Genomic DNA, 15,544 nt, shown 5'->3' with positions numbered 1-15,544 from the left:
AATGTTACACTAAAAATAAAAATAAAACAATGGAAAAACCGCTTTGAGCAATTACGTAATTGTGGCATCCATAATTGTAATTGCAATTAAAAATTTGATTAATTGTGCAGCCCTACACAATATTAAAATTTTTACTGTATTTTTGACCTAATAAATGCAGCCTTAGTGAGCATATGTATATATCTCCAAATTCTCTCCCAGAAACAAGTTATGACAAATCACTAGATAATTGAATATATATTGAAAAAGTTTTGGAATATGAAGATAATTATATTATTAGAAAGCAAAAACTTTTTCTTTTTTTTTTACTTAAAGACTTAAAATTATGAACCAGGTCACATATGATATTGCCACAGTAAAAATAACCCTGATGCAGCCTGGATGGCGAAGAACAGCAATTATGAATCATTCGGGGCTCACACCTGCCCTGAGTCTAAACCTCTACTCCATCAGCTCCTTCATACAAGTTAATTTAATCACAAAACATCAGTTCTCACAGGAAAGTATGGTAAATCGCTTCCTCTGGGTGAAAACAAAATCTTACTTCACAAATGGCTAAGAGGAAACAGCAGGTTCAAGGGTCCCTCCATGAAGCACTTGAGAACTTAAGAGTCATGTTTCAGAAATTAATTAACTTCACACAATTGAGGAAGACTCTCAGAACCACCGGGGTGTGTCTAGACTACTGCCATTTCGTTATTCAACTCCCCAATGTCATTCTCACAGCCTTCAGCCATCCTACCATCTGCATACTCCTATTCAAATGTAACACTGCCCCGATACAAGAACCATTTGAATGAATAAGCAGTGAGATCATGATCATGTTCTCTTAGCACATATGCATTTGATTCGTTATGCACAGTTAATGTAAAAATCACACAATTTTCACTACTAACAGTCTGTCTTTGAGCTAAATTATCTTAGAAGATTGTGGAGCAAACGTCCCACAACTCAAGTCACAGGAAGTTGTACAACCAAATCAGCTCAAAACCTTGAGTAAAGTGGTAAACCTAGAGTAAACAAAAAAATGTAATCACATAAAGCTAGAAAACAGCTCTTTAAAAAAAAAAAAAAAAAAGGCACACCATTCTGACTCGAGAGTAGACAAACCCAAACAAAAACAGTAACAGTCTGTGTGTCAAGAAGGGCAAGCAGTGGGAAAGCCTCATTAGAGCCAAAGTGAACTGCAAGGATTGAGTTCAGGACTACTAATGAGATCAACACACCCAACCACAGCCACACAAGCCAGAGGTCTGCTGCACCTCAGGCAACCGATGGTGGGCTGCCCACCTACAGTCAAGATGAAGACCAGGAGAAAGATGATTATGAGTTATCGAGGACAATCTGTATGTTTGTGAGGTACTTTTTTTCTATGCGAGACATTACACAAAAAAATTATAAGATCTGAAGCCAGGGTCCAAAAAGTGCAAAAAAAATAAAAAAGTTAACAGCGCAAGTCATTTGTGGATTAATGCGTATTTGAGACGCGAACAGTTTAAAACCATTCAGTTCGATTTGGTGAACCGGTTACGTCGAATGATTTGTTCGCAAACCAAATATCACAAACTTCTTTGCTTTGAACTCTCACAAGAGACACGGAAGAGAAGAGAATGCTGAATAAAGTCATAGTTTTTGCTATTTTTGGACCAAAATGTATTTTCGATGCTTCAAAAAATTTGAACTGGCCCTCTGATGTCGAAAGTTCAGAACATAGTGGAATATGGAAAAATTGTGGCGTTTTCCTTTAACATCAAGTGGTGACCCAACAAAGAACCAAAAATCATGGACTACAAACAGTTAAGTTTGTAGAAGAACAATGAATGGTTAAAAAAAGACCAAAGAGTGGGAGACTATAAGCAATAATGTTTATGTAATAAAAACTATTTGGCGTAACCTGTGCCATTCTTCTTCAATTGATTATTGCCGTTATTTGCTGTTTCAGTACAATCAATACGAAAGACAAGCCTACAGATTCACAGATTATCTTTGATCATTCTAGTCCTACCAATAAATAAAAAAACAAAGATGTGCTGGCCAGCCACAGACATTGCACACTTCATGAAGCCAAACAGCATGAGAGATGTCACCAATTCAAGAACTGGCAGGGGACTGAGTTTTCAAGCCAAGTGCAAGCACAAACACAAACACGGCCCCCCAAACAAAATTCTCAATCAAACTTTACAAAAACTTTTCTCTAATTGCAACTAGGTTAAATAGTTTATTCATACAAAGCAGTAAACGCATACATGCCCTGTGTGCGTTCTCATATGGGAAGACAAAAGACAATAGCCATTACAGAACAGAGAAACAGTGATACCATCTGTATGTCTCTAGAGAATTATTATAAGAGACAGTCCCTCCAGAAAAACGCGATTATGCGATCGCATGATTTAATGCATAATCAGCCAAGGGCCGCATTTTATGTGGGGGTCGCATTTTTTCAAATACGCCGCACTTTCGCCGCATAAATTGCCAATTTCAGGAAGCAAAATATGCGGAGGTAGCATGATTTCATAATAACAATAATTTTCATTGCAAAAAAAGTCACATATATCTTAGCAGAAAGTAGAAAAATGTTGCGTTTACTTCACACAAGTAAATCGCCATTATTTCCCAAAGGGAACCTTATGAAGTGACGTAATTGCGCGACGTGAACATCATCTGCGAACCCCCCGGTGAAACCAGGGTGAAGGATGCAAATCATTCTCATCTGCCAACAAAAATAAGCACAAAAGACCGCGCGAAGCAGTTACCCGGTGTGTTACATAACAGTGGGGGCAAATTATTTTGAGAGAGGGATGAGGATGAGGATGGCGAATGATAGGCCACTGTTAGAGGCTACGCAGTTAGTTTTCATTTTCACAGTGGACTGTTGTAGTTTCATTCAGAAGTTGATGCAATTCTACAGTTGTAAGATTGTACTTTTTTGTTATAGAATAGTACCAAAACCTTACAGTTGTAAGTATATTAGTAGTATGTAAAATAGTTTATGTGCAGTAAGATATTGCACTTTGCAATTCCTGTAAAACATTTGTATATTTGTGTGTATATTTTATTTGTATTCATTTTTACAGAAGTTGTTGAATATTCCTTTTGAAAAGCTAGAGAACTTGTTTGACTCAATGTTTTGTAAGTTTGAGCCATGTGTTAATTAAGGTCTGAAATAAAACAGAATGAGAACTTAAATATTCTGTGATTTAGTATGCTTGCTTATCACAGGAAGTCTTAATAAATGACTCATTACAGTAAGGTAGTAGCCTAGTGAGAACAAGGTGTTTGGGGGGGGGGGGGTCACCTTTTTTTCTCTTTTTCATCAAACCGCAGTTTTTGCAAGTTCCCGCAATTTCATCGCATCAGATTGCAAAAATATCCTGCATATTCCATCGCATTTTTTAAGAAAACCTGCCGCAAAATCAAGGATTTTTGCCCACAACGATCACAAAAATATATATCTCTTTTGCAACCACTGTTTTACATGATTAATGCTATTGTTTAAGCATTAGTAATCATGCTCCCCTTGGAATGAATGGCATCATTTGCATTAGCATCAAAGTTATTGAAAAGTCCTTTGTTACTAGGGCTGGGCGATATATTGAACATTAGAGATAATATCGGAATAATTTGATGACGAAGTAAAATTTGAAAATATGGGGAATATCAAATATTTCAAATTCAAGCATACTTTCTCAAATGAATGCGCCAAATGTCCAAAGAAGGAAGATGTTACTGCGGACTTCTCTTCTACGAGAGCTTTCATGAGAGCGGTTGCCAGATAACGAATTTAAATCCCGAATCAGAGCTTTGCCGTTACAAGGACACATTTTTTACCCAGTGTTTGCTTATTTTAAGCAATCTGGAAACCATTTGCACATGCCATTTGGAATTATTATTAGGGAATTTACTGTTATTCTAAAACTAAAACTTTCGATTTTGACATCTTAATTTCTAAAGGCTATATCTTAAGTGATAAAAGATAGACTCTATAAATTATAGAAATATTGAGGATGACCCAATGTTTATGTAGGGATTACATTTCCCCATCTAATTTGCATATTAAGACGTCATATGGTGGCAGCCATCTTGAATTATAGAATTTTCATGAAGTCACGTTTTAAAAAGATAAAATGCAGCACTTCTTTCCCCCCAAAATGTCCCTCACTTGTGCTATAGTATTGTGCTATAATGCACAATACTAAATGCTCAGGTAGATATTAAAGGGTTAGTTCGCCCAAAAATGAAAATTATGCCATTAACAACTCACCCCTATGCTGTTGCAAACATGTAAGACCTCCTTTTATCTTCAGAATCAGAACACAGTTTAAGATATTTTAGATTTAGTCCGAGAGCTCTCAGTCCCTCCATTGAAACTGTGTGTACGGTATACTGTCCATGTCCAGAAAGGTAAGAAAAACATCATCAAAGTAGTCCATGTGACATCAGAGGGTCAGTTAGAATTTTTTGAAGCATCGAAAATACATTTTGTTCCAAAAATGGCAAAAAAGATGACTTTATTCAGCATTGTCTTCTCTTCCGTGTCTGTTGTGAGAGAGAGTTCAAATCAAAGCAGTCTGGATATCCGGTTCGCAAATGAATCATTCAGTTCACCAAATCGAACTGAATAGTTTTAAACGGTTCACATCTCTAATACGCATTAATCCACAAATGACTTAAGCGGTTCACTTTTTGTGGCTGACACTCCCTCTGAGTTCAAACAAACCAATATCCCGGAGTAATGCATGCACTCAAACAGTACACTGACTGAACTGCTGTGAAGAGAGAACTGAAGATGAACACCGAGCCAAGCCAGATAACGAATAATAGACTGACTCGTTCAAGAGTGAAGAACCGGTTGCATCGGTGTTCGGATCACCAGTAGTTCTTTCAGACAGTTGATTCAATAAACTGGTTGAAGAAAACGGTTGACCGGTTCTTTTGCGCTTGACGTAATGGCGTCATTTGTGATGATTGCCCTTGATTCAAGCCTTCGGTTTACCCGCGCTTATAACACTAGCACAGAATCAGTTCAGAATCAACTTGGTCCGGACCAAACAAACCAAGAGAACTTAACTACAAGTGTGAACACACCCTTAAATGAAACGGCACTTAGAAAACATTCATTTACATGCTCGAATTAAACAATTTTTATTAACTTATTAGCAATTCAATTCTATAGTCCAATATATTTCTGGATGTCAAAGAAAAGAGGGAAGGAATAATGAGTGTATAGACGACGTGGGGGGGGGGTGTCTAACAGCACGAAGGTCAAGCCAAAGCTTGTCATGTCAAGCCAAGGCTAATCATGTCAATTGCAGTCCATTAGGCTCAATGACACCCACCTGCCGGTGATTGTCTTAACCTTGGACGTCAAGACTAGAGAGGTAGCACTGCAATCGGGTTTAGTACGCAGATGCCATTGACAAACGTCAGCTCACTACACCAGCCTCAACATGTAACATGAGTGGAGTGCCAGGAATACGTTTCACATGCATGTGATAGACTAAAGTAGATATTTAAGATGAGTGCTGATATGCTGTATTGCAAGGATAAAAGGGATGTGGTTTGCTGAGAGACTGTGACAAGAGCTATAGTCTAGAAGGGAAAAGGGGGGGGGGGCAGAAATATAATCATAATGCAACAGTTCAATGCAAAGATTCACATAAATTGGAAAATAAATCATCCAACGCGTGGCATCCATCAGAATTTATTCAGCTTCTGTAAGACTTCAAAGCCGATTACATAATTCTAGTTAAAATCCAAATATGTTTTTTTTACTTACAGATATAAGCAGAAAAAATCATGTTTGTTAACCAGGGAGTTACGATCAATACAAATAAAAAAAAATTGAAGATATTTCAGCTTATTTGTAATTCCACTCCTAAATTTAAGCAAAAGGTTGTTTTTTTCCATGGTGGATTACTAGAAGTTCTAGTTACAAACTTTAAAAGGGTAAATAAAAATAACATTTAAATAAAATATCAATGCTCGAGTTTGGGTTAAATTTCACCAACTGCCTCACGATATGATACACATTAATGCATCATAATTTAATGCATTGTTACGGTTTTGATTATTCTTTCACAGTTTGAGGCTTTAAATGTTGGAATTATGGTGAGGAAAACATACTTCTAAACATTACGATATGCACCAATTGTTACATTAAAAGCATATTCATTGGAACAAATGCAGAAAACTGTTTGCTGGCAAAACAAAATAAGAAAAACTAAAAATAAAATCATCTATCACTGTAGCTAAACAACAGTGGTTGACTTTTTTCTATTTAAACTGAGAAGTAAAGTTTGCTTTAAAGACTAGGGATGCACGATCAAAATTTCTCTGGGCCGATTTGGATATCGATTTTTTACAAGCAAACTGGCCAATTCCGATTACCAATTTTTTTATCTTTTAAGCAACAAACAAGAAAGAAGGAAAGTGTGCATAAACAAGATGTTTATTTGGTATTTAACAGGCCAAACTGTCTTTTGGCTATTGAAAACAATATCTATAACCATCTGAAATTAACGGCAGTAACTGCACAGTAAGTAGCCTACATTCAAACACAGATGGTACAGACATCAGCATTTAGCTTTTGTTTTTGAATTGGGTTGAAACTACATAGAATTGGCCTTAAATGAAAAAATTAACTGTAACCATGTGAAATTAAAAGGCAATAACTGCATAGTTCTATAATCCAAACATCACAATCAACACACATTCAGTAAGTTTTTAAATTTGGTTTTAAAATTTAAAAAAGGTCTTTACCAGTGAGACTAAATAAAAGTATGCTATATAAATACATTATTCCTAAATGTTAAAATCAAATAATGTTGGTATGAATAAAACAAAGATGAAGTGTTTCATTCATCCAATTAAAAAAATAATGATAATTAGGGTAACGATTCATATCTATATTTTTTACTTGAGCCAATGAAAAATAAATAACTATTGTCTCAAAGAAATTTATAGATGTGAATCATTACCCTAAAAATTGGATGAATTAAACACTTTTTTATCAGTGTGCTACAGCAGGTGATTTTTAAATCAAATTAAGTCAATGTAATTTTAAGGTAAAATTAAAATAATCATCCTATACAGAAATGACGTTTACTTCTGGCTTTTCAAATGTGTATGAAAGTTCTACATTGAAAAAAAAGAAAAAGGGTTTAGTCTGTTTCGTTTCTCATCCAACACGCGAGAAGTTAAGCTGAACATCCTTCACAGGTCGCGGACAGATACAGTAGCTCGCGTAACTTCAGTGAGTGCAGGGAAAGGCTCTTATCCTGCGCACAGATTTCGAAATACTTCCACACAAATGACATGATAGCTAATGATTACAATGCAGTCTGTGCACGCGGGCGCACTTCCGGAAAAAGACCAAAAAAAAACAAAAAAGAAAACACAAAAACCAGCCAGTTCCGATTTATGGCCGGTCAAATGAAATTGAACATTACTCTGTCAGACGTGATAGAGATATCAAAATCAGGCAAAAGTAATAGGACTGAGCAAAGAAAGGTTACGTCAGTTCTGTTTGGGTAACATATCACCACCGCCAGTACACATCCATCTGCATGTGCATGTCTGCTTATCCGTCTGTCTTCATTTGTATCCATCTCTGCCTCAGTCTGTGTGCAGATCTCTGGCCTTCCTCCAATCTCCAGGTTTGTGTCCGAAGGGCGATGTGGTCTGTCATGAGGAAGAGGTGAATTGACTGGGCTGACAGCTGGTCTCCACGGATACAGCAAGGGTTGGGATAAAGAGCCACAGGCAAGTTCAGAGCTGTATAGCAATCAGCGCATCAGGGAGAGACAGACAGGGCCAAGAGGTTAGGAACGAGGGAGAAAGACACTATCCCGAAACCATATCACACTTTTTTCAGGCCTCAGCCCCAAACAGCATCAGTGACATCAGGATGATAATTTTGCAGTGGTGGTGGCATCTGGATGTAATATTAATTTCAGTATGAGCCGCATAACAGGAGCACTGTCGACTAGCCCAACTTGAAGGCCTCACCAAAGAACATCACAAGCATCAGTGTCCCACTACAATCACTACAAAAATCTCACCAGGTTTAGGTTCAACTGCACCACTCCGGCTCTGCTTCTACAGCACACACTGTTGCCATAGAATCAAGAAGCAATCTGTGTGTGTGTGTGTTTGTGAGAGAGAGTGGTTTTCATCATGCCAGTCATGAACGCTCATGCGGTAGCTGCTAGAGTCTATGCTCTCTCACTGTTCAATACAGACACTCCTACTGCGGTGGCTTAGAGTGTTCTCAGACACTGAGCACTGTCATCTCTACAGAATATCACAGTCTAGATCTATAGGGGACATTTTTGCCTTCTAATATTAATGGACTTTCTGTCCTACAGAGAAGCCTAAAATAATTTAATCTGTTCTTGCAATACTCTGCTTCCTGCTTCTTGGAATAAACTATATTCTGCTCTCCAATAAGGGTTTTTCACAATAACTTAAAGTCAATCACCTTCCCTTTTTTGCTAATATTAATTTCAAAACATTGCTTTTTATGCTACACAGCAAAACAAGCATGATGGCAAGTGTGCAAAGTACACATCACCAACATTAAGTACTGAAATGGGTTCAAATAGCCCACTGAAATAAATTATTTGGGGTTTGCAAGATAAGCAAATTCCAAAATGCAAGAAAGGATCCAATTTAAAACACAAAACAGTTTTAATTTTACTATGTGAAACATCTGGATACATTCAGAGATGGTGGTACACGTGATTATTACCCTAAATGATTTCAATTTCAATTATTTAAATAAAAACATGCTACTCAGCAAAATCAAATGTAATTCTACAATAAAAACCTGTTAATTTGTTAACTGGAATTCACCTTAAATAGAGTAAAAATGTAAGTAGTTTACTAAATGGTAAATTCTTATTGTAAAATACTGTCAAATGTGTGTTTCTGGAAGAAAAACTATGAATAACCACACAAGTTACAGTGGAGAGAGAAAAAAACAAGAAAAAAAAACAAGCAAAACGACATTTTTGTGACATAAAATATGCTTATATTTTACATAAATAGTTATGTTTCTTCATTTTTTTTCTGTATTGTTCTTTGGGTGTTTTGTTAGTTTTTTTTATATTTTGCTAAAGGTGCACTAAGCAATATTTGAGCCACAGCGTCGTGACCGGCCTAGTCCCAAAACACACTTGCTGCCAATCAGCAGTAAGAGGTGTGTCTAAAGGGAGAAAAGAGTGCTCAGTGAGTGCACAGGACAGATATTAGCAGATCAACTAACTTCTAGACAGCGAGAGAGCAAAGATGGCAAATAAAAATAAAAAGAGGAATATTTTGGAAGAACAAAACATTAAAAAGACAGGTTACGTTCTGGCAAGAGGTAGAATCCCCAAAAATATTGGAGCAGCTTTCCAGCGGTGGAGACAACTCGAGGAGCAGGGAGGACTGGAACTGGACACCGAGGTTGCTTTGTTTTTTCTTGAAAGGAGAGTTCGGTTTATTTTGCTTTTTCACTGGCTTTTGCTTAGACATGCTGCATCCAGCAGGCATAGCAGATTCCACCGCGGTCATTGCTAGGGTTGTGTACACACGTGTGAGGCAGAGTTAACTAAATATTTTTATTTTTATTCACATTTATTTTAAAAGTTTATATTTAAAAAAAAAAAAAAAAAATCACTATCTTGCAATATCAGAAACACAAAGAATATTTTGCATTGACATTCTTGCAACTACCACAGCCAATTTAGTTTACCCTAAAAAGGGATTTTTTTTTACAGTGTAAATGATTTAAATGGTTTTTAAATTACTTTCTCTGTCAAAATGACATACCTGTAAAATCAACATATACTTTGTAGAATGCAAGGAAAAGCATACAGCCTACAAGTCAGGCTATAGTTGGAAGAGACAACATCCTGCTGGCCTTAACGTCTTAGTTTCAAGTGAGCTTTATCACACCAGGTAATAAGTGCAGTCACCAAGGGGAACAAGTTAGCGTGACTTGCTAAGAAAAATCTAGGTGTAGTATGTTTGAGACCTGAGCAACAGAAGCAGAATAAGAAAATTACCTTTCATTACAAATTAACAGAAAAAAAAGTAACAAGGGGGAAAAAAGTAACATTTGAAAATCATGAGGAAAATTTGATATAATTGCTCCAGTCATGATAGTTAGACCTACTTCCCTGGCATTGTTGTTTCCTGCATTTGAAAAGTCACATCCTTTTCATTTAGGTCAGTCAAAAGTTTAACTGCAACATTAAGGCAGCAAAACATGTGGCGATAAGGAAAGCATCACTGGCAGCTTCTGTAATTGCTTCTTCCACATTGTTCTATTCAGTAAGCCCAATGCTGCCATTTGGACTTTCAGTGAGGCAATGCAGCCTCCAATTCAGCCCCTCACACCATACAACTACATAGTTTCTGACTTTTGTCCTTGTTCCTTTTACTAATGTTACTAATTTTAGAGGCACTTACTGTATGTGACGATATCTTGCAAACAGCAGAAGTCATCCTGTGACATTTAGACAGGATTCCAACTAAATCTTCCAAATCTCAATCAACAAGTGCTGCAGTACCACAGCAGTACTGTCTACCCATCACTGTGGGAACATGTCACATTAAGCTGCTCAGACTCCTCTAGTCCAAATGAAGGGAGGAAGAGAGCAAGCAGGGGAACAGCATGAGAATTAAAGCTCCCTGTAAAATCCGTAGTTGTTTTGGCTCTGGCATTTACAAAAGCTGAATTTATTTACACTTGTTTGAACTTATACTCCGTCTTCCCGGCACAACTTTCCTTCTCAAATGTATTCTTCCAAGTCCACAACAGATAAATCAATCTGGCTTCATAATTGGCAGTAATAAAAACAGTTTGGTTGACCCTCACCACATTATGATCCCTTGTTGGTTTATTATGAGGTAGTCCAGAATATCACCCAATAAATTAAGAGTGTCTGCTCTAGCAACTGCACCTACTCTGCTACATTAAACAGTCTATGACTCAACCAGAGCAGCTTGCATAAGCTGCATTATAAAAAAAATAAAATAAAAATAAAAAAATAATAATAATAATAATAATTCTGTAACATTTAAGATTTTGAGCTTGGCATCCACTTACACATGGCACACTAAAAATGCAATGATTAATTTGTCCCTCCAGGACTGCTAAGCAATCAATCAATAAGACAAATTAATCCAGTTTGAGGAACAGAATGTGACACAAACTTTAAGATGTAAGTCACATTTATGGCAGCCGAAAGAAACAAATAAGAAAACTCCTAAGGTTCTTGATGGTACCATAAAGATCCTTAAACATCCACTGAACCTTTCCTTTTGTACACAAGTGTCTTAATGGTGGAAAAAATTTATATAAAATTGTTAATACTCTTCACACTAAGAACTGCTCACTGAAAGGTTCTTTTGGGAACTCAAGAATGCTTTTTTTTCTATTGCACTTCAAGAAAAAAAAGAACTTTTGGAAAATTTTTAAGAGTGAACATAAAGGGTTGAAATGCTATTTTTCATTCCTCCATGGAGTTTCATGCAGGTTTCTTTCATGAACTGCTCTATTCTACAGTATGTACTCTATTCTACATATTCTATCACTTACCCAGCAATGTTAAAGGGGGGTGAAATGCTTGTTTTCACTCAATATCCTGTTAATCTTGAGTACCTATAGAGTAGTACTGCATCCTTCATAACTCCAAAAAGTCTTTAGTTTTATTATATTCATAAGAGAAAGATAGTCTTTACCGATTTTTCCAGGAAAAACACGACCGACTGGAGGCGTGACATGTGGGCGGAGCTAAAGAATCACGAGCACCAGTAGGCTTTTGCGTTGAGAGCGTTTGGAAACTGTGACATTACCGTGAGGAAAAAACCACCCAAAACAAACCATGGCTTACAGTCAGATTCAGCCGTTTATTTATGATCCAGAATCAGATCCAGAGGCTGAAACTGAATGAGAGCAGCAGCAGCAACGACTCGCTCCGAGCGGGGCTCGAACCCCGGTCTCCGGCATGGGAGGGGACGCACTAACAAGGAGGCAGAGATATTTGAAGCAGTTTTACTCACCGCCTGCGGTTCCAACACACGATCGTGACCCTTTTTCGTTGGTACTGCATCATCCTTAAGAAATAAACGATGTGCAAATCCGTCGTCAAACTGGGCCTTGTTTGTAAAACAAGCATCTTCGAAATGCAGGGAACAAACACTTGCACAACTCCGTTGATGCTCTGTAAAAATAAACTCCATCCACTGGTCCCTTAATGCTGTTTTTTCTTTGGTAATCTGTGCAGGGTTGTCTTGCCCTGGCAACCAAAAACACACTTCTTTTGTGACATTTTTGACATGGAAAAAGGCTAACCATTTGTCAGAGCATTGAAAAAGCAAAGAGATACTGTTTCTAAACACCAACCATCAAACAACTTAAAAGAGAAAGTAATAATAAACAAGCATTGTTTACTTTCCATCTGTTAATAAAGCACCCAAAGTCATGTGTAATTGTTTCTGTTTAACTATAGGGTAATTATGGAGTATACACAAGAAAAAAAATTGTAAAGTCATTGGTGTATTTAAAATTATAACCTGCACATTCTTTCTTTCCCATCACCTCAGCTTTTAATCAGGTACATGCAGCTCATCTTAAAAAAAAAAAAAAATAAAACATTGAATTAAAGATGGTGTGATTGTGACACCTACTGGTTAATGCAGATACTTCATTTTACAAAATATTTTTTCCTACATACCTAGATTATGAAGTCAAAACAAATTACTAGCTTAATTATAAAGTTTTTAAAAAATTCTAAACGTATAATACCTACCAAGTAACTGGAGAGAAGATAAAGGAATAGTAATTTTGTAAAAGAAAAAGAACTTAAAATGCACCCTGAAAAATATTTAAACAAGTAAAAGGACTAATTAAGTCTTAATCTCATTCAAGATGGTTCTGATCAATAAATGCTATGCAGAATTATTTTATTGCATTACCTTCTTTACACAGCATAAATAATGCCCTCACCATGGTTTGAGAGGGTGACAAACCAAACTGATGCTCTTACAAACAGCACTTTGGCTAGAACTCTAAAGATGAAGCTGTTTAATAAAACACTTGTATGAACTGTGACTGGCCTACTACAAAGAATTGAGCAGTACACAAAAAGATGCTCTCATGACTAGGAAGCAATTGTGAACTTAAAAGGAGCAAATGCTTGATTTGAAGTCTATGCATTCATGATAATATACGTTTATGAAATACATGCTGTAGAAATTAAATTTCCATTCTTTACAATGGTCATTTGTGTCAATGGTCACTATAAAACTGCAGTACAGGGGGTTAAATTACACTAATTAAATAAAAGGATCAGAAATCACAGGAGGAGGACAGTACAGTCTCATCTGAGAATGCAGAACACATGAAGAGATGACAGGAGCAGACCAAGTGCAGCCTGCTGCCTGCAGTGCAGACCAACTGAGTTTCAAGACAATCCACTATTGAAGTTAAAAGTCGGCTTGCAAATCACCTGTAGTCTGCACTGTTCATTACAAGTTCAGCTGTAACAACTCACAATGGGGAGAACTAAAGAACGGCCTCTAAAGAGTCACTGCATTCCACACATTTGGCCAGTAGACATCATTCTGTTAAAAGTAGTACACTTATGCATTTCACTCTCTGACTCGAGAGACGATGCGTTGATGTAAACATCTCAGAATTGCCAAAACCTCACATCTGAAAAGAATAAAACAAAGCCCTTATTTTCTAGCTGTTTATTTGGAAAGCACCTATGTTTTATCTGCTTCAACAGTCTAATTTGTTAAAAGACAGTATCTGAAAAAAAAAAAATGTGACAGCTAAATTTTGCAAACATGCATTAATTACATACATTTAGAGACACACAAGAAGTAGGTCTAATTTACAATATGTTCTAACAAACATTTTTCTAAAAACCAGTCAGTTTATTAAGAAAAACATGTTGTCTTTGTAGATTTTAAACTACACTTTTTACATTTTATATAAAACATATACCCTTTATAAACATAGTGAGATACAATAAATGCAATAGCTTTTAAAATTTAATTTCTAAGCTGTCTATTCATCAAGTTTTCTAAAATATTTTTAAAATCCAACCCCAAAACCTTAACGAATATATAGCTTCCTTGATAATGTAAGGTCCTTGGCATTAAAGGCTTTAAAACCCCTTAATTGGTGGGTTTTTGTTTAATGTGAGCCAAAATCACCACAATGAAAAGAAACAAAGACTTAAACTACTTCAGTCTGTGTGCATTGAATTAATATTTAAAAGCCCAACATCTGATAATGACACAGTGTAACTCATCACAGTGGGTGGGCCTACAGGAACAACCCTGTTACTGCACCAGCACTAAAGCAAAACTAGATTATTGTTTTATCCTTGAGTTTACTGACCCAGGCAAGAAAATATACATATTGTGAGAACATAAAAGCAGGACATTTCACCAAGACTTATATGAGATTAATAACTATACATAAAAGCCCACTCCCTTCAAGTTAAGTTACTCAATAACTAACATTAATGATTCAGTAGAGGAGGCCTGACAGCAGGGTGGGGACATGTAACCATTTATGAACAATAACCGTATATGAAAAGAGACACATTATGTGATTATAAAAAAAAAAAGGGTAACTTACAAATGTAGGTTTCTTTTCTCCGTCCTCGGTGCCTGAATTGCCCTGAGATAACACTCCGACTCCAAATACTTTCTTTCGATGCATTTTATTCTCCCTCCCTTGATTTGAGCTTTCATATCGCGAATGGCGGTAGGGATCCATGTCCAGGTGAAGATATAAAACTATTTCCACAAAGTTTCCGTGTTTAACGCGGATTTAAGGTCTTTTGTTAAAGTTGACCGTTGAAAGAGACGCGCCCGGATTAGGTTGACGTTCACGAGCGAACACGCACGAGACGTGCTGGTTGAGAGTTGACAGTAAATTAGTTGTTGTCAAACTAAAGCGGTAATCCAGTTGCCATTTCTTTAGATCTCACTAACACCCCTTTTCAAACCACTAGACTGACGCAAAAGTTTAAAATGCACTCCGGTTCGAAGAAATAGACAATTTCCTATTTTTATAGGTTGTCCAGGTTAGTAAAAGAGCAGAGCTGATATGTTATGTTATCACGAATGTTCCATAATCTGACTCAAACTCCCGCCTCGGAAACAGCCAATGAAATGCGTTGGATTCTTCTTCTTCTTCTTCGTTGGATTTTTACGGCAGTTGGCATCCATAGTGTTGCATTACTGCCATCTGTTGTCTCACACTAGTTTACTAAATTTTTATTTGAACTCGTCTTTCCGGTCCAGTTCTCCTTAGAAAATTAAACAAATATCTCCGTCCTTGGTCATTATTTCCATATGTTATGCGTTGGATCGAGCAACTAGTGATGTTTTAGCTTCCGCCTTTGGTCACAAGGTTAACGTCCTTGCTTTTTTTTTAACAACATTATATAGACAAACAAAAAATCAGTTACAATGTAGATCAAATAAGCAAAAAGTACAAGAAAAGAAAACAAATTCAATTGTTTTTAAAGCC

The 15,544-nt window shown here is 36.6% G+C and overlaps 1 protein-coding gene across 5 annotated transcripts in view; it reads right to left on the bottom strand.

Moving 5' to 3' along the window:
- Nucleotides 1–15,265, bottom strand: part of LOC113055384 (protein diaphanous homolog 3) — a 259,998-nt gene extending 244,733 nt beyond the window's left edge. Inside the window, exon 1 of one of the 5 annotated variants that reach the window (XM_026221660.1) lies at nucleotides 14,645–15,265. In XM_026221660.1, coding sequence (XP_026077445.1) covers nucleotides 14,645–14,785 — 141 coding nt within the window. In that variant the 5' untranslated portion in view covers nucleotides 14,786–15,265. The remainder of the gene's footprint in view (nucleotides 1–14,644) is intronic. The other 4 variants (XM_026221657.1, XM_026221663.1, XM_026221661.1 and 1 more) reach the window with 4 other exon arrangements.
- Between the last annotated feature and the right edge of the window lie 279 nt (nucleotides 15,266–15,544).

This window comes from Carassius auratus, chromosome 36 (genome assembly GCF_003368295.1).
Source record: "Carassius auratus strain Wakin chromosome 36, ASM336829v1, whole genome shotgun sequence".
Classification (NCBI taxonomy): domain Eukaryota; kingdom Metazoa; phylum Chordata; class Actinopteri; order Cypriniformes; family Cyprinidae; genus Carassius; species Carassius auratus.
The sequence above is the reverse complement of the archived record's forward strand: the minus strand, read 5'-3'. Positions and strand labels throughout refer to the sequence as shown.